Genomic DNA, 27,610 nt, shown 5'->3' with positions numbered 1-27,610 from the left:
CTTTGGGATACAGATCACCCAACCCCTCCTTCTATTGTGGTAGAGGTGGAGGATGTTCCCTTGGGCGAAAAATATTTTGATTTGAAATGGGGAGTATTTGCAGGTGCATGCTTCACATGTCATAAGTTTGGGCACCTAGCCTCACAGTGTCCTGCAGTCCTGCATCAACTCCCACCCACAGCCATTGCTCCAGAAAATACTTCCCCTCCAACTTATGGTCCGGGGCCTAAGACTATGCCTAGCAAATTGGGTGATTGCATTACATACAATGTTCAAGGTCTTTGCAATGTCAATAAGTGGAGACTTTTTTGGCATTATGTACATAGAATGCACCCCGATGTAATTTCTTTACAGAAACACAATCAACACTTCTTGGCTGGCCAGCAAGGCCACTTTGCTGGGTATGATATCTTTTATGCTGGTACAATGCATTTTTCGGGGGTCTGCATGCTGGTGAAACATGATATGCAGCCCACGGTTACTTACAATGACCCCCAAGGTCAATGGATGGTGATCAGATGCACTTCTAATGCTGATCTTTATGAAATAGCATCTGTTTATGCCTCTCAAACTTCTGCGACAAGAGCTCGAATGTGGGCCTCCCTCAAACAATATTCATGGCTGTCCAATGCCTTTTTGTGTGGAGACTTTAATAACTTGCCTGCCATCCAAGATAACACTACTCATCGTTCTCACATGATCCCCACTAAGCTTCGACATTGGCAGGATATGCTTTCTTTCTTGCATGCAGAAGATTTATGGCTCTCAACAAGGGATAGAGATATGGGTTATACATACCGTCACAATGCCTTTACTCATTATTGGGCTCGACTTGACAGATGGTACTTGTTGAATGCTCAGCAGTATGCTAGTTTTACATGTACACTACGGGTTGATCATTCCCTCTTGCTATCTGATCACTTTCCAGTATGTTTGACATTATCTATAGCACGTCTGACAGATGATATGCCTTTTTTTGGCCGTCGCCTACTCCATGTTAACAGCGCTTATTTGCTTCATCAACAATTTCAGAACATGGTGAGAGTGGCTGTTCGCCCCCTCCTCTTACATGCTCAGGAGGACATGGATATTGCTTGGATTAGTCTTGCTCGTCGCTTGCAGGCTGTTATTCAAGATTATGAACGGAGTTACATGGGAAACCTCAGGCTTAAGCTGAAATGGGCTCAATTCCACAAGCAACAAATGGATGTAATCAGCTCTTATAGGCAGCTCACCTTTTCTGAGCAGGACTCTTGTGCCTATGCGGTCCATATCATCCATCAAAATGATCTTCGCAAATTAAAGAAGTGGCAAATCCGAGCTCGCATGAAACCCCTTTTGGATAAAGGCTGCTCCTCCAAAGCTTTCTTTAAAAGCCTGCATGCGGATAGGCGAAAGGAGGATATTTGCAGGATCAGGCAAGATGATGGCACCTGGACTACCTCCAAATCATAATTGGAATCACAATGCTCTAGTCATTTCCAGCATCTCTTTTCACCTCAGCTTGATCACTCAATGCAAGTGAATGCAGCTAGGTCTCAATTTCTTATGCATGTTCAGCCTATATTGTCTTGGGAACAGGCTCATGCATTGGAGCAGCCCTTTATGCTTAATGAACTGGATGATGCTTTGAGTCATCTACGTAAAGGCAGCTCCCCTGGTTGGGATGGATTGACTGTTGAATTTTTCCGTGCATTTTGGGGTGATCTCAAAAACACTCTTCTTCTTATGATCAATCATGCTTGGGCAGAACAATCTCTTCCTCCTTGGAAACATGGCCTTGTCAAATTGATCCCCCAAAAAAAGGTTGTGTGAGACAATGGCTGATTGGCGGCCCATAACTCTTATGCCAGTCATTTACAAACTCATTGCCAAAATGATTGTCCTCAGGGTTCGATTTATCTTGCAAGCAAGACTTCATCCCAGGCAGTATGGGTTTCTTCCCAGAAGGCAGATTACTGACAATATTTCCAATGCTTTGCTTGCAATTGAGTATGCCAAATATTCCAAACCAGATGTTCTCATTCTGCAAGTGGACATTGCGAAAGCATTTGATACTGTCCATTGGGATTTTATTTCTCAGACCATGCATAAATTGGGATTTGGCCCTCGGCTGGTCCATATTATTTACTGGTTCTATTCTCATGCCACTGCGTAGTGTTTGCTTGGTGGTGGGTTGTCAAGAACCTGGACTATGACCCGCTCAGTGAGACAGGGCTGCCCTCTTAGTTCGCTACTGTATGCCATTGCCACTCATCCGTTATTGTTGCATATGGACCATCTTGCAGATACAGGGCAGCTTCATGGCTTGCAAATTCCAGGAGCACATCCATTCTTGCACAGGCATATGCTGATGACTCATATTTCATGCCCAGGAATTCTCAAAGTGACCTCTCTCTCTTGATGCAGACTCTGAATGACTTTGGCATAGCTGTTGGACTGCATATTAACTTTCAGAAGTCGAATCTTCTAGCACTGAAAGAAGCTGATTGGCATGCACTTCTCTGGCCAGGCCACATTATTTCTTCCCATACTATTGTGAGGCATTTAGGCTATCCCATTGGCTGACAACTTCTTAAATGGGTGCTCCAAAAGATTAATAAGAAACTGGAATACTGGCATTTGTCCACTTGGCCGTTACATGTTCGACTTCGGATAGTGCAGTCCATCATTATGGCATATGTGCAATTTTATTTGCCTCTTCTTCCCTGGTCTTTCAAGCACTTGGCTTCCTATATGTCTCAGGCTATGGAAATATTTTGGAAAAGCAAATCTCACAAAAAGGCTTTGTGATTACTTCCCATGCAATCCGTTTGTTCTCCTAAGACTCATGGGGGACTGAATATTCTCAATCTTCAGTTTCATATGTTAGCAAGAAAGAGCACTATGATTGCTGAATTTTTTCAGCAAAAACAGCCATGGGCTATTATGCTAGCAGCTATGTGTGGAAACATGACGTCACATGCATATGGGCATTGGATTACAGATCACTGGCAAGCAGTCATGACCACATTTCAGGGGAAAATTCCTGGTTGTCCTGTTTCTACTGCTTTTATTCATGATTGGAAGAGAATTCTCTCTTATGCTAAATGATCAGGTGCTTCTTCCCATCATGGTAATTCTCTTCGTTTGGAAAGTATCCATTGGAGCAAGGTGTTTGAATCGCCTCTTGCTTCACAGGCACCTATTAAAGCATATAATCTTATGAAATTGGGCATAAGAATTGTCGGAGATGTTGTGGATCAACAAGGTTATGTGCTTTCATTTCCACAAGCTTGCAGGACATTCCCCTTGGGTCTGCATCATAGACGCATTTGGAGAACACTTACAATTATGTTGCAGCCATTTGTTCCTGTTCCTCCACTGTTTGTACAGGACAGATTACTGGACTGGAATCTGACCTCCTCATCTCCCGATATCAATTCACTGTCAATGCATAATCTGGCTTCCTCGATGGTCTACAGATTTCTTCTTCCACCGCCATGGATAGATAAGCATGCCAACACTCTTTGGAATCTAGATAGGCCTTTATCTTGGTGGCAATCACAACTCAAGAAAATTTGGAAAGCCAAATTGCCATTAAAACAGAGGCTTTTCCTTTGGAGATGTATAGTGGGAGCTTTTTCTGTTGGGGTGAAATTGGCAGCACGTCGTATTGCTTCCTCTTCCTGCCCCCGTTGCTCTCATCCCCGCGAGACAGTTCCCCACTTGTTATGGTCTTGCCCGCACTCTCGGATATTGATCACTCATGTCTCTCATTTACTGTGGCTTTGGTTTCCCTCTATCAGATTTGGGAAACCTTTCTGGATGTTTGGATGCCTCTCATCTCAGATGTCTCCTTTCCTCCTTTTCTTTCACTAGGCTCGTTTTTTGCTACTATGGACTATTTGGACACAGAGATTGCATTCTAGAATGGGACAACAGTTTCCTCAGGCATATGCTTTCTTCAGAATGTCCCTCAAGCAATCTTTATATGATAGTTATGCTGCGAGGGACTTGGATGATACTAGTCTTGAAGTGTTCTCTGACTGTTTTTTAGTTTTCTCATTAGCCTCCTTTTGGGAGTCTAATGCTATGTACATTGATATCATGTTAATAATATAGTTACTGGTTTCACTAAAAAAAAAGTGTGTGTAGGTGTCACAGTATTCTCTCTTCTTCCACTGGATCAAATATTGGGCCTTACGGACCCTCTGGCTGCAGCGCAATCAAGCATTTCTGAATTCTCCCCTTCAGCATCCTTATGAGTTCTTCAGAGCCTCATTACGGCAGTCTTTATATGATGCCTTACATGAGGAAGATTTGGATGTTTCTTGTATTCAACTTTTCTTTTACTGCTTCTGATGGATAGGGCTTTAGCTCTCTTTTGAGCACTGCCTGGATGTAAATGAATGTTTCATAATATAAGTATCTTGGTTTCACAAAAAAAAAAGTGTGTGTAGTTGTTGGTGGCGTGTGTGTGTAGGTGTGTGTGTGGTTGTTGGTGGTGTGTGTTGTGGTGTGTGCTGGTAGAGAGAGCTCGACGCCTTTGCTGTTCAGCCTCATCAGGAATCGCGTGGCGCCTGTCTCCCCGTCTGTACATCTGTATGGCTGTCGTACATTTCCCATACGGCAGTAAGAACATCTGCATCACGTCTGGCTTACCTCTTCGCATCTTTGAACGAAGCTCCGTACCTGCCTGCATCGCCGTACCTTTCTTGCAGACTACCTTCCCAACGTCCGTACAGCCTGTCAGTATTTCCGTGCAACCATCACCGTCAGTCTTCCCGTACACCCGTCAGTCTTTCCGTACAGCCTGTCAGTCGTTGCGTACAGCTTGTCAGTTTCTCCGTACGTCCGTACAGCCTGTCAGTCCTCACATCCGTAGAGCCTGTTAGTCCTTCATGTGCCCCGTCTGCTTCTCTCCGTTTGGTACCTACTGAATCCCTTAGCCTCCATGGCAGAAACAAGCAAGTATTATGTCAAGAGAGCACTCTCTCCTGAACCTAAAAGACAATCAAGGGAAACTTCCCCCCCCATAGCTCCTTCATCTGAAGATGCTTCCTATGTGTTTGACATGTTGAATGATGATTTTCAACAAAGTAGAAGAGAATGGATTCTACCTGCTCCGGAACTCACTTACAAGATGAAGTTGTCTTCTCTTGTGCATCCTTTGAAGAAGCTCTCTCAAACTGCAGTTATCATCTTTTTCCCAGGCAAAATACCCTCGGCTAATGATGTGGGACAATGGGTGAATTCTCTCCTAGGTGGATGCTATGTAGAAGGAGTCTATTTTGCCTCCCGAGGATTTTATGAAGTTCATCTTTTGGATGCCTTGACAAAACAAAAGATGCTAGAAATGTCCCCTTTATTTTTTGGTCGTGCACATCATGCCCTAGTCCCCTAATAAGGACTATCAGAATCTCATCAAGCATCGTTGCCCTGTATAGGTTGAAGTGGTCGATTTTCCAGATTACATGAGAACAGAGCTTCCAGGCTTAGCCATGACCTTGGGACAAGTGATCTGTCCCCCTCGTCCCACAGGTAATAAAAATTGTTTTTGCATCTTATGGGATACTGATAGACCAACCCCCTCTGCTATTGCAGTTGAGATTGAGGGTGTTAATTTGGGAAAGAAATATTTCACTTTAAAATGGGGCTGGAGCTTGTTTCTCTTGTCACAAGTTTGGGCACCTAGCTTCTGAGTGTCCCTCTATGCTTCATCCGCCTCCTCCAGCAGCCATTCCTCTGCCACCTAATAAAGGAGGTCAGAAGACATATGTGGAAAAGACCGAAGCTAAAGGAGTAAAGCCTTCAGTTCATACAGGGAACCAGGCCAATTCAGCTCAAAATAAGGATAAAGGAAAAAGCAAGTTAGTGGAAAATAATTCATCTTCTCATGAGGGATGGCAGACTGCAAAGAAGACGGTGCCTCTCAAACAAAGACCTCTCCAATCTCGTAATTGGGATGCTTCTGCTCCTTCTCCAGGTCAACCTTCTACCTCTTCGGGCAACCCCATCTCAAAGGCATGGGTTAATGCAGTCAAGAAGGGTCTTCCACTTTGTGAAGAAGATGATCTAGTCAGGGAATTGGATTCTGAGGGTTAGCAAGACCCTTTGGCAATGGCAGAGGCTTGATGCCTCCCTTTCTTTTTGAGGACTGTTCATCTCTTGTACATATTTTCAAGCGTGCTTCTCTTAAATGTATTTCTTATAATATACAGGGCCTCTGCAACCAGAATAAATGGAGGCTCCTATGGCATTATATAAATAAAACTCATCCAGATGTTGTGTGTCTACAAGAGCATAATCAGCATTCTTTTGCTGGCCAGCATGGGTTCTTTTCAGGATATGATATATTTTATGCAGGATCTGAACAATTCTCTGGGCTGTGCATTTTAGCCAGACATGATCTGCAGCCCTGGATAGCATATAATGATCTTGGTGGCCGATGGATGATTATCCAATGTATAATCAATGGAGAGATTTTTGAAATACGCTCCTTGTATGCCTCTCAAAATTCAGCTTCTAGAGCTCAAATGTGGGACTCCATCAAGCAATATCCTTGGTCTTCAAATGCTCTCCTTTGTGGTGACTTCATAATTCTCCTCACTGGAAGGACAATACCACGCATAAATCCCATATGCTGCCCTCTGAAATCAAGCAATGGGAACATATGACTTCATCACTTCAATTTGCAGATTTATGGACAGCAACTCACCCTTCAGTTATGGGATTTACATATCATCATAATGCTTTTACAAAATATTGGGCCAGGCTTGATAGATGTTATCTTATTCATGCTCAGCAATATGATGAATATACATGTCAAATGTGGACTGATTATTCTCAACAACTATCTAATCACACTCCACTTTGGCTCACCCTTTCATTTGGAATGCCTCTGAATGACATGCAGCTCTCTTCAGTCAGACATTTACAAGTCAATCAATTAAATCTTTCTCATGAAAAATTCTAGCAAATGATCAAACTGGCTTGCAGGCCATTGTTATCCCATGCTCAGGAGGAGGATCTGGACTTTGCTTGGAACTCTTTTGTACATCGTATCCAAAATGTCATTAAGGAATATGGAAGATGATACATGTTAGAAACCAGACAGCATATCCAGTGGGCAAAATCATACAAGCAATATTTGGTACAGATTAGCCATCAAAGGTCTCTATCTGCTTTTGAGCAGCATTTATTGTCTTGTTCTTCCTTCATAATTGATGCCAATGATAAACGCAAGCTTTCCAAATGGCAGCCCAGGGCTAGAGTTAAACCTATGCTAGATAAGGGTTGTTCCTCGAAATCTTTCTTTTGGAATTTACATGCACATAGACAAAGTCAATCTATCATGAGGGTCAGGAAACCTGACGGTCTACACCTCAGGTTGCATTGGCTCGGAACAGATTTATTGAGCTTGTTTCTCCTATTGTTTCTTTGCAAAAAGCTTCAATGCTGGAAATGTCTTTCTCAGATATTGAATTGGATGAAGCCCTCAAGCATTTGGGTAAACATAAATCCCCTGGCTGGGATGGTTTGACGGTTGAATTTTTTTTAGCCTTCTGGGCTGAATTGAAGGGTCCAATTTTGAAGTTCATTAATGTAGCTTGGCAGCATCAACATCTTCCCTCAGTTCGGAAGCATGGTCTGGTTAAGCTTGTGCCCAAAAAACCTCTATGTAAGACAATGGATGACTAGAGGCCCATCACTTTGATGCCGGTTATATACAAACTTATTGCTAAAATGTTGGTACATCGGATAAAGGATATCCTTCATGATGGACTTCATCCCAGGCAATATGGTTTTGTTCCAAGACGGCATATACATGACAATATCTCTAATACTCTCATCGCAATGGAATATGCAAAATATTCAGCTCAAGATGTTTTGGTCATGCAGGTGGATGTGGCAAAGGCATTTGATACGGTACAGTGGGATTATGTCTCTCAAATCATGTTTAAACTTGGTTTTGGGCCAAAGCTAGTTAATGTCATATATTGACTTTACTCAGATTCCACTGCACAATGCTTTATAGGGAATCATTTGTCTGAGTCTTGGACTCTGGAACGATCAATTCAACAAAGATGCCCTCTCAGTGCTTTGCTCTATGCCATTGCTTCACATCCTTTGCTTGTTTATATGGATCATTTGGTTGATACTGGACACTTAGTGGGGCTTCAGATTTCTGGTTCATGACCTTTCATTGCATAGGCTTATGCAGATGATTCATTCTTCATGCCAAAGAACAGTCCTTTGGAGCTTCGCCTATCGATGGATACCCTTTCAGATTTTGGGTTGGCAGCTGGTCTTAAAATTAATTTTCAGAAATCAAAACTCTTGCCTCTCAAGCATTGTGACTGGCATGCTATCCTGTGGCCTGGCCAGATTATTTATCCGGAAAACATAGTAAGACATTTGGGCTATCCCATTGGCTGGAAAATCAGAAATAAGCAAAAAATATCATGGGTGTTAAACAAAATTCAAGACAAATTAGAATATTGGAAGATCTCCACTTGGCCCCTGCATGTACGGCTTCGAATTGTCCAGTCCCTTGTTCTAGCTTATGTCCAGTTCTACCTTCCTCTATTACATTGGTCATCTCAAGATCTCACTTATATCTCAAGCCATGGAGATTTTTTGGAAAACTAAGCTTCATAAAAAAGCTTTAAGGTTGCTCGAAATGGACTTGCTTTGCTCACCAAGAATGCATGGTGGTTTGAATATAATAAACATCAAATTTCATGTGTTGGCAAGAAAGATCACTATGCTCAAAACATTTTTTCAACAAGAGCAGCCTTGGTCTATCATGTTGGCAATTTTGTGTGGTCAGATGCACATAAATGCTTATGGACATTGGCTAGTTGATCCATCGGAAGTAGTACTTGGCAAATTTCAAGGTAAAATCCCTGGTTGTCCATTTTCTACTTCCTTGATTCAGGATTGGAAGCAAGTTCTCTCTCACATCAAATGGTCTCCCCATCCTGCTTCTATAGCTTCCTCACTCAGAATTGAAAGCATTCATTGGAGTGCTGTGTTTTCCTCTCCCCTTGCTGTACAACAACCAATCAGAGCTTACAATCTTATGAAATTGGGCATCCGGTTCATTGATGACGTGGTAGATATGCAAGGACATATTCTCTCTTTTCCGGTAGCATGTCGACAATACAATCTTGGGATGCATCACAGACCTATTTGGAAAGCTATTGCTGATCTCTTACTCCCTTTGGTTCCGATTCCAACATTGAATGTAAGAGACAGGCTTCAAGATTGGCACCTTCAGTCTTCAAGTCCAAGAATATCCTCTCGGCCTTTGCATTTATTGACTTCTATACAGGCTTATCGATTGATATTACCTCCTCCTTGGATTGCTCATCATGCTAATTCTCTATGGCATCTAAATAAGTCATTAGCCTGGTGGAAAGGAAAATTGCAATTGATATGGAAGTTGAAAATGCCATTGAAGCAGAGACTCTTTCTATGGAGATGCATTGTTGGTATTCTTCCAGTGGGAGTGAAATTGGCTCAAAGAAGGATTGCCTCACCTCTTTGTCCAAGATGTCACCATACTCCTGAGAGTATTCCGCATTTATTGTGGTTTTGTTCATATTCCAGAGATCTTCTAGACAAGATCTCCTATTTCTTATCTCTCAGATTTCCTGCACACAGGTTCTTCAAGTTTTTCTGGATGTATGGCAAACTATCAGCTTCTTTGTCACAGTATTCTCTTTTCTTCCAATGGATCAGGTACTAGGCCTTATGGACCCTCTGGCTGCAGCAAAATCATGCATATCTGAATTCTCCCCTTCAGCACCCTTATGAGTTCTTCCGAGCCTCATTGCGGCAGTCTTTATATGATGCCTTACATGAGGAAGATTTGGATGTTTCTTGTATTCAGCTTTTCTTTTACTGCTTCTGATGGATAGGGCATTGGCTCTTTTCTCGAGCACTGCCCTGATGTAAATGAATGTTTCATAATATAATTTTCTTGATTTCACAAAAAAAAAAAAAGTGTGTGCGCTAGTGTGGTCCGTACAGTTTGCCTATCAGAAAAAAAAAGTTTCTTTTTAACTGTCAAAAATCCGTACGATTTTTCCGTACAGTCAGAAAATTCCGTACAGTCAGGGAATTCCGTACAGTTTGTCTGTCAGAAAATAAAATAAAATCGTACTGTCAAAAATCCGTACGATTGTCCATACAGCCAAGAAAAAACCGTACAGTTTTGTACCTGCTGTGCTTTACTCCTTGTAAAGCGTTGCTTCTTCCAAGTTTTTTCCTTAACTCGAATGGCGGATTATTCCTATGAGAAAACCTTTCACAAAGACAAGTCGGTTTCCAACAAGAAACAAAAACAGATGATGGGTTTAGATGATTCCCTTCATGACTGTGCTGAGGCTCAGCTTGTTTATGAGGTTATGCATGAAGGGTTTGAAGACACCCGTAAAGGTTGGAAAGATCCACTTCCCACCACTGGCATTATGGTGGAAGTGGATGATATATTTGATCCAGTTAAGGAGTATGCAAAGCATGCCATTATAATTTTCTTCCCAGGACGGATGCCTGCTGCTGCAGATGTTGGGAATTGGTTGACTCAAACCCTGGGTGGTTCTTATGTCAAAAAAGTTCATTATGCAACGAGGGGCTTTTTTGAGATCATCATGGATGATGAGGAGCACCGTCAGGTTTTGCTCGAGCACTCTCCTCTTTTCTATGGCCAGCAGATGGTCCATGTTCTGCCCTGGTCTCCCACCTGGGATTATCAAGCATTGATTCAGCATCATTGCCCTGTTTGGATAGAAGTTGTGGATTTTCCTAAATGCTTGTCTTCTCTTCTACCTAAAATTGCAGCTTCCCTGGGTAAGGTGGTATGTCCACCATGACCCAATGGAAATTCGAATCGCTTCCGCATTTTGTGGGATACAGATCATCCCACTCCAGCTTCATACTCGGTTATTGTGAATAATGTTTCCATGGGGAGTGCCTTTTACAAGCTCAAGTGGGGGCTGTTTGCAGATGCTTGCTTTGAATACAAGCAATTTGGGCACATGGCTTCACAATGCCCTTTCCGAGCTCCACGGATGCCAATTAGTTGAGGTGGAAATGCAGACGTAGACAGCCCGTTAGTTGCTGTACATACCTGTCCCATAACTGTAAATATGCTTGATCATACTCTCAATGTATAGGAAATGTGTGATGGTTGCAAATGGAAACTGGTCTGGATGTATATCAGGCAATTGCAGCCTGATATAATTGCTTTGCAAGAGCATAATCAGCATATGTATGCTGGTCAAATAGGCCATTTTGCTGGTTATGATATCTTCTATGCTGGAGAGCACTCCTTTTCTGGTGTGGCTTTTTTGGTAAAGCACGACCTTCAACTTTTTGCTCTGAATGATCGCCATGGTAGATGGATTTCGCCTTGTTCAAGGGGAAATTTTTGAATTTGCATCGGTTTATGCCCCCCAATCTTCTCAAACTTTGATCTGGGCTGCCATGCATACTTATCCATGGCGACAACATGCCTTCATTTGTGGTCACTTTAATAATGCCCCTCAATCTGGTGACAACACCTCAGGCCACACTCATATGTTGGCTTCTGAAACACAGGCATGGTCTGATTTTTTGCTTCAGTTGCGCCTGGTTGATCTCTGGAAGGAGTTATAGCCCATGCTTCCGGGTTATACCTTTCAGCATAATGCTCAATCTTCTTATCAGGCACGCTTGGACAGATGGTATCAGATTGATCCACAACATTGTGATGCCTTTACTTGTCAAATTTGGGTTGATCATGCTTTCACAAATTCGGATCATGCTCCTCTTTGGTTGAGGCTTTCCTTAGAATAATTTCCCACTGACAGATTGCCTTGCCAAAGGCATTTGCTGATTTATAATAGTTATCTGGAGCATGCTGACTTTAAAGCCTTGGTCTATAATGCTATTCAGCCTCTCTCTCATCAGATACGCATTGGTTTGGATTATGCCTGGAAGGCTTTTGTTGCTTGGATGCAAGAAGTTATTCGAGATTATGGCAAATCCTATATGCAAGCCACAAGGGAGACTGTAGCACATGCCAAATTTACATGTCAGAGTTTGACTGAGCTTGCTCATCTTCGCCCTTTGTCTTCACAGGAAAGCATGCTCCTATGTTAGGCTCAATCCTCTCTTCAATCTAATGATCGCAGAAAGCTTGCTAAATGGGAAACTCGATCCAGACAATGGGCATTTTTGGATAAAGGCTGCTCTTCCAAGCAATTTTTTAAGAGTTTACACTACAAAAGACACACTGCCAATATCTGTCGAATCTGGATGCCTGATGATTCTTGGTCAACATCTCAATCAAAGCTTGCTGATTTATGTGTGCAGCACTTCTCCACTCATTTTGGGCATCTGGATACTCTTTCTCCTCGGGTCGTGTCTGCACATCAGCTTCTTTTGCAGCATATTCATCAATTTCTATCTGATGCTCAGGCTTTGGAACTTGAACATCCCTTCACTGAAAGGGAATTGTCTGATGCACTGAGATCCTGATGCATATGGAAATCTCCAGGATGGGATGGTCTCACTGTTGAATTTTTTCTTGCATTCTAGGATCTTCTTAAATTCACCTTGCTGCAAATGGTAAATACAGCATGGCAAAATTAGCAGATGCCTTTGTCATGGAAAAAGGGTCTTCTCAAGCTGATTCCAAAAAAGCAGCTATGTGATTCACTGGGTGATTGGAGGCCAATCACACTCATGCCAGTCATTTACAAGATCATTGCCAAAATGGTGGTTGATCGGATTAAAGGTTATTTGCATGATGGGCTGCATCCCTCCCAATGTGGCTTTGTTTCACGTCGCCATATCACAGATAACATTGCCAATGCTTATATTGGGATTTAATATGCCAAATACAGCAGAATGTTCTACTCTTGCAGGTAGATATTGCAAAAGCCTTTGACACAGTTCAATGGGATTTCATCTCGCAAACTATGCGAGCTTTGGGGTTTGGACAAAAAATGCAGCAGGTTATTTACTGGCTATATAGAGATAGCAATGCGGCTTGCATTATTTCTGGGGATATCTCTGATGAGTGGACTCTTCGTTGTTCGGTCCACCAGGGATGCCCTCTCAATGCTTTACTGTATGCCATTGCTACTCATCCTATGCTGCAATATATTGATCATCTAAAGACTGGCATAGTCTATTATGGCCCGGGGATATCATTCCACCCACTCAGTTTGTTCGTCATCATGGTTACCCTTTGAGGTGGGAACTCACTCGCCGACAACAAACTGATTGGGTTTTGGCTAAGCTTATGGAAAAAGCTTGAGTATTGGAAACTGGCAACCTGGCCTTTGCATGTTCGTCTTCGAATAGTGCAGTCCATCCTTGTGGCATATATTCAATTTTACTTGCCATTGATCATGTTCACTAAGGCAGATCTTACATCTTTCATGTTTGTCTTTATGGAACTCTTCTAGCGATCCAGACATGGCAGAAAAAGTCTTAGGCTGCTTTCGATGCATCACATTTGTTCTCCCAAGATGCATGGTGGATTGAACATCACGGATATTCATGTGCATATTCTTGCCCACAGGGGGGAAATGTTGCTACAATTTCTACAAGGTGATCAGCCTTGGGCTCTTATGATTAGGACTCTGGTCACTCATATCAGTATTTCTGCGTTTGGTCATTGGCAACTCGATCACGGGGATTTCTTTTTTGGCTGCACTGATGGCACTTTGCCTGGATGCCCTTTTGTCTCCCGCGCTTGCTTCTTGACTGGAAGCATGTTCTTTCTCATCTGGAATGGAATGGACGGCAATCTTTGCTTGGGAGCTCTTTGAGAGCTGAAAGCATTCACTGGTCAAAAGTCTTTCAGCCTCCCTTGCTTTACAAGAACCTCGACGTTCCTACTTTATCTCGTTTAAAGGCATCACCTCGGTTGCTGATGTTATAGATGATGCTGGTACTGTGCTCCCCTTTTCTCTAGTAGCCACTACGTATGGATTGGGGCTCTCATTATCGTCCTTTGTGGCGATAAATTACTTCTATGCTTTCGTCCTTTGTTCTGATTCCTCCTTTAGAACTCCAGGACTGACTGGAAGATTGGACTTTGACTTCTCCAGGGTCCTCTTCTCGTCCTTTGAGGCTATCTCAGATTACTGTACCTACATTGTATAAAATCGTTTTGCCTCAACCTTGGGTTTCAGAGAGAGGTGATTCTGTGTGATCGGGATTATGGTAAATCATTTATGCGAGCCACACGGGAGACTGTTATGCATGCTAAACTCACTTGCCAGAGTCTGACTAAACTTAGTCACCTTCGGCCTTTTTTATCTGGATTATGCATGGCAGGCCTTTGTTGCTCGAATGCAAGCTGTGATTTGGGATTATGGAAAATCATTTATGCGAGTTAACGGGAGACTATTGTGCATGCTAAACTCACTTGGCGGAGTCTGACTCAGCTTAGTCACCTTCGGCCTTTGTCTTCTGATGAAAGCATGCACTTATGTCAGGTCAAATTCATCAAATGATCGAAGAAAGCTTGCTAAATGGGAAACCTGATCTCGACAGAGGGCTTTTTTGGATAAAGGCTACTCTTCGAAGCAATTTTTCAAAATTTTGCATTACAAACGACAGGCTGCAAATATTTGTCGAGTCCGGATGCCTCATGGTTCTTGGTCTTCATCTCACTCTGAACTTGCTGATTTTTGTGTGCAACACTTCTCCTCCCATTTTGGGCATGTGGACTTTCCTACACCTGAGATTTTGTCTACACGTCAGCTTCTTTTACAACATGTCCATCCAATTCTTTCTCAAGCTCAGGCTTTGGAGCTGGAACTTCCCTTCACTGAAAGGTAATTGTCAGATGTAGTTAAATCATGTGGTAGATGGAAATCTCTAGGATGGGATGGCCTCACTGTTGAATTCTTTCTTCCTTTCTGGGATAGCCTCAAATCCCCTCTGCTGTGAATGGCTAATTCAGCTTGGAAAAATCAGCAAATGCCCCTATCATGGAAAAAGGGACTAGTAATGCTCCTTTCTAAGAAGCAGATTTCTGATTTTATCACTGATTGGAGACCAATCACGCTCATGCCAGTCATTTACAAGATCATGGCTAAAATGCTAAAATGCTTGTTGATCGTATCAAGGGCTATCTGCATGATGGGCTGCATCCTTCAATACGGTTTTGTTCCTTGTAGGCATATCATGGACAATATTGCCAATGCTTATGTTGGGATTGAATATGCCAAGTTGTAATATCTCCTTCAAGAGGGCTCAAGTCTGACCACCCAGCCGTGATTCGTCGAGTGCTCCCCTTTCTCTTCATCCGTGAACTCCCTGCTGAGTTCCTTGTCCTTCCTTCCTATTGTGGAGCCTCTCTCTAGAATCTCTCCTAAACCCAGTGCATGACATGTGGACCCCTTTTATGCCAAGTGTCCTTTCAAAGGACCTTAATCTTTTGACCCCTCTTGGCATCCTTCTATAATGCTAGGCATTAATTTGTGTGTCCACCGTTGCACTGTCACGCCCTCTGCTTCCCACTTCACCATATACACATTCTTAGGATTATGGCTGATGTAACATTCCCTTCCCCTTAAGAATGATTTATGTCCTCGAAAACAAAATTGGAAAACCGCCTCTGGAGACTGCTTACCCTTTCCCATGTTGAACTCTCTTCATATCATCTTTCCACTTAACCAGACATTCTTGCCATATAGTATGTCCCATTGTTTTTTCTTGTTTATCTAAAATTCTTTCTGGTTCATGTGGTAAAGATGCAGGTTCAATGAGTTCAACTAGGACTTCATTTCCAGTGAGATTATCATCATCTCCTAATTTTCTTTTTAGCCTACTTACATGAAAAACTAGATGTACTCTACATCCCTCAGGTAAGGCTAATTTGTAAGCAAGTTCTCCAATAGTCTTAAGTATTGTGAATGGTCCACAATACCTAGGGGACAACTTCGGACATTTACCTGTTCAGGTACCTTCAGCTTTCTCATTTACTTCACACTCCAACTTTCTACGGTGGGGGTTTGCATAACTTCGTGCTCTATCTTGAGCTCTTCTTATGCTATCTTTAGCTAACTTAAGCGTTTGATTCATATCCTCAAGAAAGTCTTTGGCCGCTTGAACCTTCTCTTTTTTTAGTCCCACTGTCATTGGGGCTCTTGGTTGAAATCCATACATCATCATAAATGGACTGAAACCTGTAGTTGAAATTTTGGCACTATTATATGAAAATTCTAATATGGGTAGATACTGTTCCCAATTAGTTTGCCGTTTACTTACATATGCTCGAAGCATATCCTCAATGATCTGATTGACCCTTTCAGTTGACCATCACTCTGTGGGTGATCCGCGGTGCTCATATTCAATGAAGTTTCTAACCTCTTAAACATAGCTCTCCAAAAATGGCTGTTAAATTTGCTATCCCGATCACTAACAATACCGGCTGGTAGCCCATACAGTCTATAGATATGCTCCACAAATAGCCTAGCTAATTCTGGAGTTTTAACATCTTCACTGACAGGAATAAAATGAGTCATCTTGGTCAACCGATCCACAATTACCCACACAGAGTTGTGCCCCCTCTGTGTCCTAGGTAGTCCCACAATGAAATCCATGGAGATGCTTTCCCATTTGCCAGATGGAATCTCCAATGGGTGTAGGAGACCTCCTACCTTAAGGCATTCATCCTTATTGACCTTGCATTTTTGGCACTTTAATACATAATCTTGGACGTCCTTACCTATTCCAGGCCAAAAGAATTGTCTTTTCAGAAGCACATATGTCTTTTGAATTCCTGGGTGTTCAGCACTCGGACTATCATGACATTCAAAAAGGATTTGGCGCATAATGTCATTATCATCCGGGACACATACTCTACCCTTGTAGAGCAGGTAGCCATCTTCAATAGTGTATTTTTTCCACTTGAGTCCTTTATCACCAACCTGTGGTGTGTCGCCATTTCCATGCGACTCCTTAGTGAAAGCCTCTCAATTAGTTGGATCCCTATTTTTAATTGCTTTCCATATTTCAGAGAAGTGAGGATCAAACTCACATTTTCCCTTTAAGGACTCTAGGAAATCATTTTGAAATTGAGTAAAACTCAATTCATTAACAATTGGCATTTGGCTAAGAGAGTCTGCTACGACATTAAACTTCCCTTTCCTATATGTCAATTGTATATCAAACTCTTGCATTAACTCAGCCCATCTGGCTTTTCTACCTTTAAGTTCTGGCTGATTACAAATCCACTTAATGCTCTCCTGATCAACGATGATCTCAAATTTTGCACCATATAAATAGTGCCTCCACTTTTTTAAAGCATAGACTATAGCATACAGTTCCTTCTCATATGCCGAGTAATTCCATTGGGCACGATCTAACTTTTTGCTTTCAAAAGCCACTGGTTGACCTTTTTGTATAAGTACTGCCCCAACAGCAAAATCACTCGCATTTGTCTCAACCATGAATGGTTCATTGGGATCCACTACTTTTAAGACAGGAGCTGCCGCTATAGCTACCTTTAGTTTTTCAAAATTTCTCTTTTGAGGTTCATCCCATATGAAGGTACTTCCCTTCCCCTTAAGCTGGTCCGTCATCGGAACAGCAATCTTAGCGTAATCTTGGATGAATCTCCTATAGAATCCTAACAAACCTAAGAATATCTGTAATTCTTCTAGATTTGTAGGATGTGGCCATTCCAATATGGCCCTTACTTTGTCAGGATCCATACAAACCCCTTCTTGGGATATTATATGTCCCAAGTATTTCACTTCCTTTGCAAAGAATTCACATTTGGATTCTTTTGCAAATGTTCCAAATGCTTTTTTCTGGTTTTACTATAAATAAGGATATCGTCTAGAAATACTACAGCAAATTTTCCTAGAAATGGCCTTAAGACACTATTCATAAGTTGCTAGAGCATTTGTTAATCCAAATAGCATTACTTTAAATTGATAATGCCCATACCTAGTACGAAATGATGTCTTAGGAACATCCTCTTCCCTAATTCATACTTGGTGATATCCTGATCTTAAATCAATTTTAGTAAAGTATTTCGCCCCTTGGAATTGATCAAAGAGCTCATCAATGCGAGGCATAGGATACTTATTTTTTATGGTGATTTTATTTAGTGCTCGGTAATCTATGCATAAACGCATAGTACCATCCTTTTTCTTTACCAGTAAAACTGGTGCAGACCAAGGTGAGCTACTTGTTTGGATTTGGCCCTTCCTAAGATATTCCGTTAACTGTCTTTCGACCTCACGTTCCTCCGTTTGACTAAGCCTATACAGGGGTTTACAAACAGGGGTAGATCCAGGAATTAAATCTATTTTATGATCTACTTCTCTCTCAGGAGGTAAACCATCAGGTAAATCAGACGGAAAAACATCTTTAAATTCAAACATTAAATCATTAAAAGAAGATTTATACTTTTTAACATTATAAAAAACAACATTACTTCTTTCCGATGCAAAAGACATAAAATCACCAATAAAAGTAAGTTCACAAAGATATACCTCGCATTCTTCTTCGTGTAGTAGTCATTCCAATTCCATCAAACAAATAAGAGGAGAGTTAGGCACATCATGTTCTCCTTGAATCTAGAAGACTCTACCCTCTTTTTCAAACATAATGGAGTTATTAAGATAACTCCTCTATAAGCTATGCCCAAGACTATACAGCCATTCTCGACCAAGCACTACATCTGTTTGGTCGAGATGCATGATTTGGAAATCCAAGGCATCGTGATAGCCTTGAATATCCACCTCTATACCATATATCATGGTGTCCCAAACTTTTTTATCACTGCCCTTTGCCAAAGAGACCACATATTTATGGACACTGGGACTCTCAGGCAATTTTGATTTCTTAACTAACGAGTAGTTTAAGAAATTATGTGTTGCACTATCATCGACCATCACTCTTACTCTTTGCCCCTTAATTTTTCCATGCATCCTCATTAAATCATGAGGACCAAAGGTGGGCTGTCACATTGCCGATGATAGCAGCACATGTGGGTGCTATCCTCATGATAGACCTCTACCTCAGTGTACTTTTCAGTACCATTAAGCGGCAATACTTGCACCGCATGCACTTATTTTTGTGGAGGTCTATTTGGGGCTTTAGCTCCCGCTGGTCTATTTTTAGGGCAGTTCCAAGCAGCATGGTCTTTGCCCAGACATTTGAAGCAAAGATTTTCTTGCCTCGCCCTTTCATAATCCTCTTTCTTCAAGAGAGGATAATTTTGTGTTTGAGGTTTCTTAGGTGGTGCCTGAGGAACCTCCTTCTTAAAGTGCCCCTTCCTTTTCAAATTGAAAAATTTATTGAACTTTGGAACAAAACCTGTTTGCTCCGAAGTTCCAACTCTAAATTTCCCCATCGTATCATCGTATATTTGGGCATACTTAATGGCTTCCTCAAAGGTTTTTGGAAAATTTCTTTTCACCTCAACCTTATAAGTGTCTTTAAGACCTCTCACGAAACCCCTTATCTTTTGGAATTCATCAATTCCCTTCACCTTAAGGACTACCTCCCTATAGTTCGCTATTTACTGGACTAGAGTGTTTTTACCCATAGTGCAATTATCCCAAGCCTTCCACGCTCTTTCTAATTCATTTTCCGGTAAAAACTCTTTAAAGAAGGCTTGTTCAAACTCAGTCCAATATCTAGGAATTTTATCACTCTCCCTGAGGCTCATCCACCATTTATAGGCTTTATTTCCAAGGGAATGACTTGATTTTCAGGAGGTGTATTCCTAAGTCGGTGGAAGTCTTGCCACTTTTGCAAGAACATATTAATCGAATCTTTATTACGCTCCTTTTCTTCCCCATTGAAAATTGGCGGTTTTAAGTCCGTAAGAATGTTTGATGTTTCTCTAGGTCAAGAGGTAGCCCTCTCAACTTGATTAGGAGGAATCAGTGATTTTTCAGTAATAGATACCGATTGAGAATCGGCTATCTTAGTTATAGCTTAGCCAGGGTTTTTAGTGTTTCAATGATAACTCCTAGCTGTGTTTCCATATTTTGCGTTCGGGTTTCAAGTTTAGTGAATTCCGTATATGGAATTCCATAGTCACTGTAATCAATATCCTCGATTTCCACATTATCCTCTTGAGTTTCAGTTTGTACCTCCTCATGTATTTCCTCTCCAACTATTGCTTTTCCCTTTCTAGCCGTTTCCTCGGCCTCTCTACTCATACCATCCCTTTCTGGAGTGGTCATTATAAAGATGTATATTTTCCAGAAATTATAAAGCAAAGCGCTTTATATCAGAGAGAAAAATGTGATGCCCACTTTCCTGGTATTTGATCGAGGCGTTAGATTTTGTCCTTGAAATCGAGTCGTCCTCGCGCTCTTTTAATTCACGATCTCGCTTCCTGATCCCGCTCTTTTGCTTTCCTCGATTTTGAACTCTGAAATCCCGCTTATAGTTTCCTCTTCTTTTACATTTCGAACTCCTTGAACCAATCTCCAATCTTCTTCTTTGAAAATGGCGAGGTTAGGAAGATTGGGAAGAACAAGGGGGTAAAAAGGTTTTTAAAACCTTAGGAGGAAGAAGAGGGGTAGAAAAGGTGTTGATAAAGTGGCTTTTTCTAAGGTCTTGTAGACCTTAGATGACGTGGCTTCTTTTTTTTTCCCCCAAAGTTTACTGTGCAGCCCGCAAATTGACCATCGAACGAAAACGTCGAATCGCCAATGTTTCTTCCAAAGTCCGTAAGTCCAGAGAGTATGAATCTTTGATTCTTTGAGAGCATGGGTAATCAACGCTGCAACCCAGAGGTGACGCGCTCTCTGGTCTCGCTCTGATGACGATGGCTGAACAGTAGCCTTGGAAATCTTCAGAGCAGCGCTCCCGCAAAATTGTGTATGGTGTTAGCCTTCAGACGAGCTGCACGGTGCACAGCTTCTCCAAATCTCTGTAGCTTGGATCTAGCAGACTAGCAGCAAGATAGCCTATTCTTTTGCGTATCGCGGTATGGGACTCCGCGTCAACTCCCACAAAGCTTGTCTACTTCTAAATGAGTTCTCAGTGATGCTGCACATAGGGCGACAAAGCAGATTTACCTTTGACCTCTGGGCACGTAGAATCCCCAGCCGACCTCAAATTTTGTCGGTCTCTTCCTCTACTCTTGTAACCGCCACTCTTGTATCCTAATCTTCTTGGTAATCCAAAGATCTTGGCATACTGTGTCAATGATACCGCTTGCCTTTCTACTCAACCTCAAGTGGTAATGGTGCAGAGGGGTGTTTCTTCCAATATCTTCTTGGACAATAAAGTCTATCAAGAATTCCTGCATGAAAAATTTGACATCTCCTCTATCGTCCAGCATAGGAAAAAGTAAGACACGTAGTCGGCTTCTTCTCTACGGATCGCTCACAATGCTCTGATACCACTCTGATACCAATGTAATATCTCCTTCAAGAGGGCTCAAGTCTGATTCACCACCCAGCCGTGATTCGTCGAGTGCTCCCCTTTCCCTTCATCCGTGAACTCCCTGCTGAGTTCCTTGTCCTTCCTTCCTATTGTGGAGCCTCTCTCTAGAATCTCCCCTGAACCCAGTGCATGACATGTGGACCCCTTTTATGCCAAGTGTCCTTTCAAAGGACCTTAATCTTTTGACCCCTCTTGGCATCCTTCTATAATGCTAGGCATTAATTTGTGTGTCCACCGTTGAACTGTCACGCCCTCTGCTTCCCACTTCACCATATCCACATTCTCATGATTATGGCTGATGTAACACAAGTACACGCAACAGGATGTTTTGCTCTTACAGATTGACATTGCTAAAGCTTTTGATACAGTTCAATGGCAATTCATCTCACAAACAATGCGATCCTTGGGCTTTGGAATAAAAATGCAGCATGTTATTTATTGGCTCTACAGGGATAGCAATGCTGCTTGTATTCTTTCTGGAGACATCTCTGAAGAATGGACTCTTCGTAGTTCAGTTCGTCAGAGCTGCCCCCTTAGTGCCTTACTGTATGCTATTGCTACTCATCCTATGCTGCAATACATTGATCATCTAGTGGCTACAGATTCTCTCCATGGTTTGGAACTGGATTAAAGTCGCAGCATGGTTGCTCATGTCTATGCTGATGATTCTTTACATATTGAGTTGGCACCCCAAGTACTATTGCTGATGTTATTCATGATGATGGCTCTATGCTTCCCTTTTCTCTAGCAGCCACACAATATGGTTTGGGTTCTCATTATCGTACTTTGTGGCAGCAAATCACTTGTATGCTTTCGCCTTTGGTTCCGATTCCCCCTTTGGAACTCCAAGATCAATTAGAGGATTGGGCATTGACTTCCCTTGGGTCCTCCTCTCGTCCTTTGAGGCTATCTCAGATTACTGTGCCTACATTATACAAAATCCATTTACCTCAACCCTGGGTTTCAGAAAGGGGTAATTTGTTAGGAAATGGAGTCAATTTGAGTGACTTTTAGTGTGTTCTAGAGTAGTACTATACTACTTTATATCCTAGAGTGCCATGTGTCACTATGGGACTTATCCCATTTACATTTGACACTTAGAGTATGTGTGCCTATCCTATAAAGGCATTGTACTTTCATTGTCATTTTCATCAAGCCTCATGTCTTTCTTAATCATGTAAGTACTTTGCTTGGTTGTATATTTCTTTCTCGCATTATTTCATGTCCATTATGCTTTCCTAGTCTTGCTTTTCCTTTCCATTCCATTCCATGTCTTGTATCTTCATATGGTATCAGAGCTAGACTATCTTCCAAGAGGTTGAGGTAAGAGATTGAGGACATTGAAGCCTCTCTCCCTCATTCCCCTTGGAGGAATGGCTTCTCCAATTCCATCTAGAGCTCTCTTCTCCATGCCATGATCTGCCACCTCTCTTCTCCTTCCTTCAGCTATATCTTTCTGTGACCTGTGGACAATGTGACGCTTCTATCCGGATCTAGAAGCAGAATCACGGCTTTGTGTCTTCAACAAAGTTGTAGAGGACCTTGAGTACTACAAATTTCGTTTTTACATCATTGCAATCTGAGTTTTCTGTGAAAAGTTACAGCCCTTTCAAGAAGTGACGAAATTTGTTTTTGCGCACGAATTTTGTTCTGGAGATCAATGATTTGACAGCCCAAGCATGATGCAGGCAGCTCAAAATGGAGCTGTCCATCCTCTTCATTGTTGACCTCTGCTCCAACCTACCATTTGCTCCTTCTGCCCGACATTGTCTTGGAGCTGTTGCCCGCAAGTTGGTGCCCGTATTCTGCCCGCCGTTTCTTCCTCTCCTACATCTCCATTATGCCTGTCATTTTTTTTCCCTTTTGCCCGCCATTTCTCCCATTTCTTCCTCAGCCCTCCATTTCTCCCTCAGCTCACTTGTGCCCTTCATTCTATCCATCACTCTTCTCTCTCCTAGTTGCCAGCTTTATGGGTTCGCTTTCCACCAACTCTCTCCTTGTGGACAAATTTAAGGGGGACGGATTTCCCACATGGCAAACAAAAGTGCAACTCCTTCTCATGAAGGAGAATGTTTGGGATGCCATCGAAGATGATGAAGCACTTGAGGCATCAACGGAGCTTCAAACACGAAAGATTTGGAAGCAACACAATTCGAGGGCCATCTCAATCATCGGGCTTTGCCTAGATGATTCATTGATTCATCACATCGACTTTAAGTCAGGCAAAGGAGATTTGGACACGCCTCGAGAATATATTTGGTAACAAGATCACCAACTCCAAGGTATTTCTGAAAATGGAAGAGTCTAATACTTTTTTTTTTTTGCAAAAATGAGACTTCTATTATGTAAGAAAGAAACTCGCTAGAGCAAGCTCTGTGCGGAAATACAACATGCTAAGCATGTAATGAAAACACCTCAGAGGAATGAGGTAGAAGGAAACTAAGGGTGAGGCTAAAAATGCCAAGTCAACCCTGTAGAAGTCTCAGCAAAGAAGGGAGAGTCTCTCCAATCTCTGAGAAAAGTAACTCTCCTGGAGGAGGCTGCTCGAGATGATCCCTGCATGGTCGCCCAAATGGCCATCAGAGTGTGTATTGTATCTATCCAAATACTGGCCAAGATCTGAGAAAGGTAAACCTAAGAACCCTCCAGAGCCTCAGTGCATCTGGCTCTCCAAATGTGCCATGCTGCAATGCTAGCTAAGATCTCCCATGGAGAGTCAACCGAGGAATGAACAGCTCTAAGAGAGTGGCCGGAACATCCTCTAGAGAGCACGACTCCACAAGATGTCGTCGGATGTGAAGAGCCCAAGAGGAGTCAAGTCTCTCAAAGAAGACCGGGGCCCTGAAAGAGTGAGCAAAGCCACTAATCCCCAAGTCATGAAGAAGGGTAGGCGAACAAAAGTGCTGAAAAGTCTTGCAATACCCTTCCATATGATTCTCACCTGTCTGCAATCCCAAAGGCAGTGCTGTATTGTCTCCAAAGCAAAAAGGCAACGAGGGCAAGAAGGGTCAGCTCCGAACCTAGATCTCCATTGGTTCACTGCTATCCCACCATGAATAGAAATCCAAAAGAAGAGAGTGATTTTTCTATTCCGGTGGGATTTCTAGAGCCTTTGCCAAAAAAATTTCTGCAAGTCAGCAGAAATCTGAAAGTTCTCCCAATGATGAGCTCTGGTAGGCCTCCAACCCCTACAGCTGAGCTGGAATTTCCTGGCAGAGTCTGATACTTTGAGTACGCATATAGCAAAAATTCAATCTTTAGTTCAACAACTCTCCAATTTGAAGTGTTTCCCGGATGACGAGGACAAAATGGCTGTTCTGATGACAAGTATGAAAGGGATTTCTCGCTTTGAGAATGCCCTTGAAGTACTTCGCATTGCATCGACTACATTCGAAGATATGGTGTCTCTTTTGCTTGAAAAGGATCGCTGCAACAAAGAATCTCCATCCTATTCAGCGGATACAACACAGGCACTTGCCTCCACCAGCAAATGGAGACCTAGGCCATCGACTCCACTAGCACGAGGAAAGACATTCAAGCCATTCAAGTGCACTTACTATAACAAGCTCGGTCATATGGAGGACAAGTGTTACCAGAAGCTTACTCAACAAGAATCGAAGGATCATGCCGGCATCCGCTACTCGTGATGATGCAAACGAAGATAACCCGCCGACACAGGATCATGCTCTTACAGTCTGTCTCTCGCATCTAGAGAATGATGGAGATCATGATTTTGCATTCTAAAGCATAATATATTTGGGTACTCTGCCCTGGGGGTGTTTCCAAAAAATGAATGCAATAAATCATGTGTGTTGAGTCAATAAAGGTCCTCTGCCTTGGATAGTCCTCCTAAAATGATGTATTTCTTTTATATTTTTGGTGTGTGGCTCCATGTTCCTCATTAGTCTTTGGAGCCAGGTGGGGATGTACTGTAGGAGTCGTGTGTTTTTTGATTTGATAGGTCTATTTGTTGGTGTATTGGTCTCCTAGACTTCTGAGTTGATCATGCATCCATGCATGATGAGCCTCTGAGCCATGCTAGATGAGATTTCTATGTTATGCTCACTAGCCTTTGAGCCATGCTCACTTGCCTCTAAGATTGTGGGAGCCATGTCTAGTTCTAGACCAGCATGCACAGTTTTGATGACCATCATTGTCATGTTCTATTCTTGGTTCTGGCAATGATAAAGTAAGAGCAAGGCCACCTCTACACATAACCTCTACCAAAACCTAAAGCAATGGAGTATAAGTGAGCATAACCAATCACCTCCAAGAAGCTACCCAAAACAAAAAAGCTACAAAGGGAGAAACCAAACCAAGAGAGTGTGCCAGAGTCCTGTCATCCTTCAGTGATACTCTGTCTCACTCTTTGGTAGCAATATAACTCCTCCATGTGCACCTCCTCATAACTTCACATGCATACTTCGAGCTGGTGGTTCTGACTTCATGCCTAGAATGGACTAAGTGGCCTCAGGTGCAAGATCACCTCAAATATCAGCAACCTTTTCCATCGTCACCTTCCATAACTATCCTTATCACCACTGTTATACTATGGCTGCTTGGTCAAGTCAGAGGTGCCGATGTCGCCTGGTCACTCTGATGTACAAGAGGCACCCCAATCACCTCCCATGTACAAGAAACACTCTGGTCACCTCATGTACCAAATGCCATCTGGTCACCCTGGTACAAGAGGCTATCTGGTCATCCTTGTACAAGAGGCCATCTAGTCACCCTTGCACAAGAGGCCATCTGGTCACGTAATATGTACTGAGGTTTCATGACCTTGCAAATTCCCTGTAGCAGATAGGCACTAAAGGTTGGGAGGTAGAATTCAATTCCATGCTCAAGGATCTAATGCCATAGGTTAGATCCTTATTGCCTTGCTTAATAGATCCCTTGAAGATACTTTTGGGCTATAGGTCAGCACAAGGTTGCCAGACTCATGCAGTACATATGCTGGCCAAGATAAGCACTGATTGTCTAATTGTCGCTTGGGTGCGTGGCTTGGTTAAAGATGGCCTTGCCCTTTGTATGAGGCTGGTACACATTATTTTTAGATAATTAGAAAATGAGCCAGTGCCTTTTCCTGGAGAGGAGCAAATAGATTTCCAAACATAAATGTCAGGTGTTGTCATGTACGAAAGGCATGCTTTCTTACAGATCTAAATCCAGGACTATTTGTTCCAGTTACAACTGTGCACATGTTCCAACTTTGGAATCATTATCCCCTAGCGTGTTCATTTTGGAAGGTTCTGTTGTTGTAGTTTGAGCCAAAGGTTATTGCTTTTCTCAATAACAATCACACCTGAAGTAAAAGCCTAATGGCAATACTGATTAATTGGATTCTTTGGCCATGATGTCCATTCCTTTCAGTCCCTGAATAGAAGGTTATGATTTCAGCCAAACAAGAAACAAAAAAGCAGCAGGAAATAAAATCATATAAACTGTAGATGTAAACAGACTATACTCAGAAAATGTTTAGCAACAATTTTGTTACATTCTATAGGTTATTTCTATGACGTTTGACCTATTCTCAGTAGAAATCTGTTACAATTTACAATTCATGTTGTAAACAAGGAGGTACCTGATATAAGGTCAGGATAAAGTTGTGACAAACTCAGTTGTGTGTGAGGATCAGTTGTGTTTTCTGAATTTTGATTGCAGCCTCAAGAATGGTGTCCAGCTCTAATTTGAAGCGTTCAATCTCTGAATTTTTTGTTTCCATTGCTAATTCCCATTTTCGTTCAGCCATGTCATATTCTAAGTTTAAAATTCTTTTTGTGTCAAGCAAGAGATCCTTCCATTCGAGTTCCCTTTGGGTTTGACGTGCTTCCATCTCTAAAACCTTTTTCTGCAAAGTCTGTAGCTGCATCATGCACACAATTGAAAGTCCTATTATAAAACTTTGACTATATAGGCTTATAAAATAAGATTGAGAAAGAGAAACATCTTTCCCTCTATAATATCAAAAGAAACCAAACCATCTCAAAAGGGAAGATGCCTCTATCTTCATCAAACATGCTTGTCAAATTCTAGAATTGTTTCTGATAATGAAGTGATATTATCTTGGTTGCACGTCTCAACAGCTAGGCAGCTTAGACTGAAGACACATAAGGGGAAAGTTACAAGGGACAGCAAGTGATTGCACACTACTCGACCCTAGTTAAGGGAAAAACCGAATCGATGGTGCATG

The 27,610-nt window shown here is 42.1% G+C and overlaps 2 protein-coding genes across 2 annotated transcripts in view; one reads left to right on the top strand and one right to left on the bottom strand.

The window, feature by feature from the left end:
• LOC147880210 (uncharacterized) overlaps nt 1-26,686 on the top strand; it is a 69,036-nt gene extending 42,350 nt beyond the window's left edge. Inside the window, exon 6 of the mRNA XM_087370372.1 lies at nt 26,605-26,686. Coding sequence (XP_087226498.1) covers nt 26,605-26,686 — 82 coding nt within the window. The remainder of the gene's footprint in view (nt 1-26,604) is intronic.
• Nucleotides 26,687-27,034: 348 nt separating this feature from the next.
• LOC147880208 (uncharacterized) overlaps nt 27,035-27,610 on the bottom strand; it is a 268,137-nt gene continuing 267,561 nt past the window's right edge. Inside the window, exon 14 of the mRNA XM_087370371.1 lies at nt 27,035-27,283. Within this exon, the coding sequence (XP_087226497.1) occupies nt 27,035-27,283 (249 nt within the window). The remainder of the gene's footprint in view (nt 27,284-27,610) is intronic.

Source organism: Dipteris shenzhenensis, chromosome 32 (assembly GCF_047967505.1).
Source record: "Dipteris shenzhenensis isolate YYH24624 ecotype China chromosome 32, Dip_SZ_1.0, whole genome shotgun sequence".
Lineage (NCBI taxonomy): Eukaryota > Viridiplantae > Streptophyta > Polypodiopsida > Gleicheniales > Dipteridaceae > Dipteris > Dipteris shenzhenensis.
The sequence above is the reverse complement of the archived record's forward strand: the minus strand, read 5'-3'. Positions and strand labels throughout refer to the sequence as shown.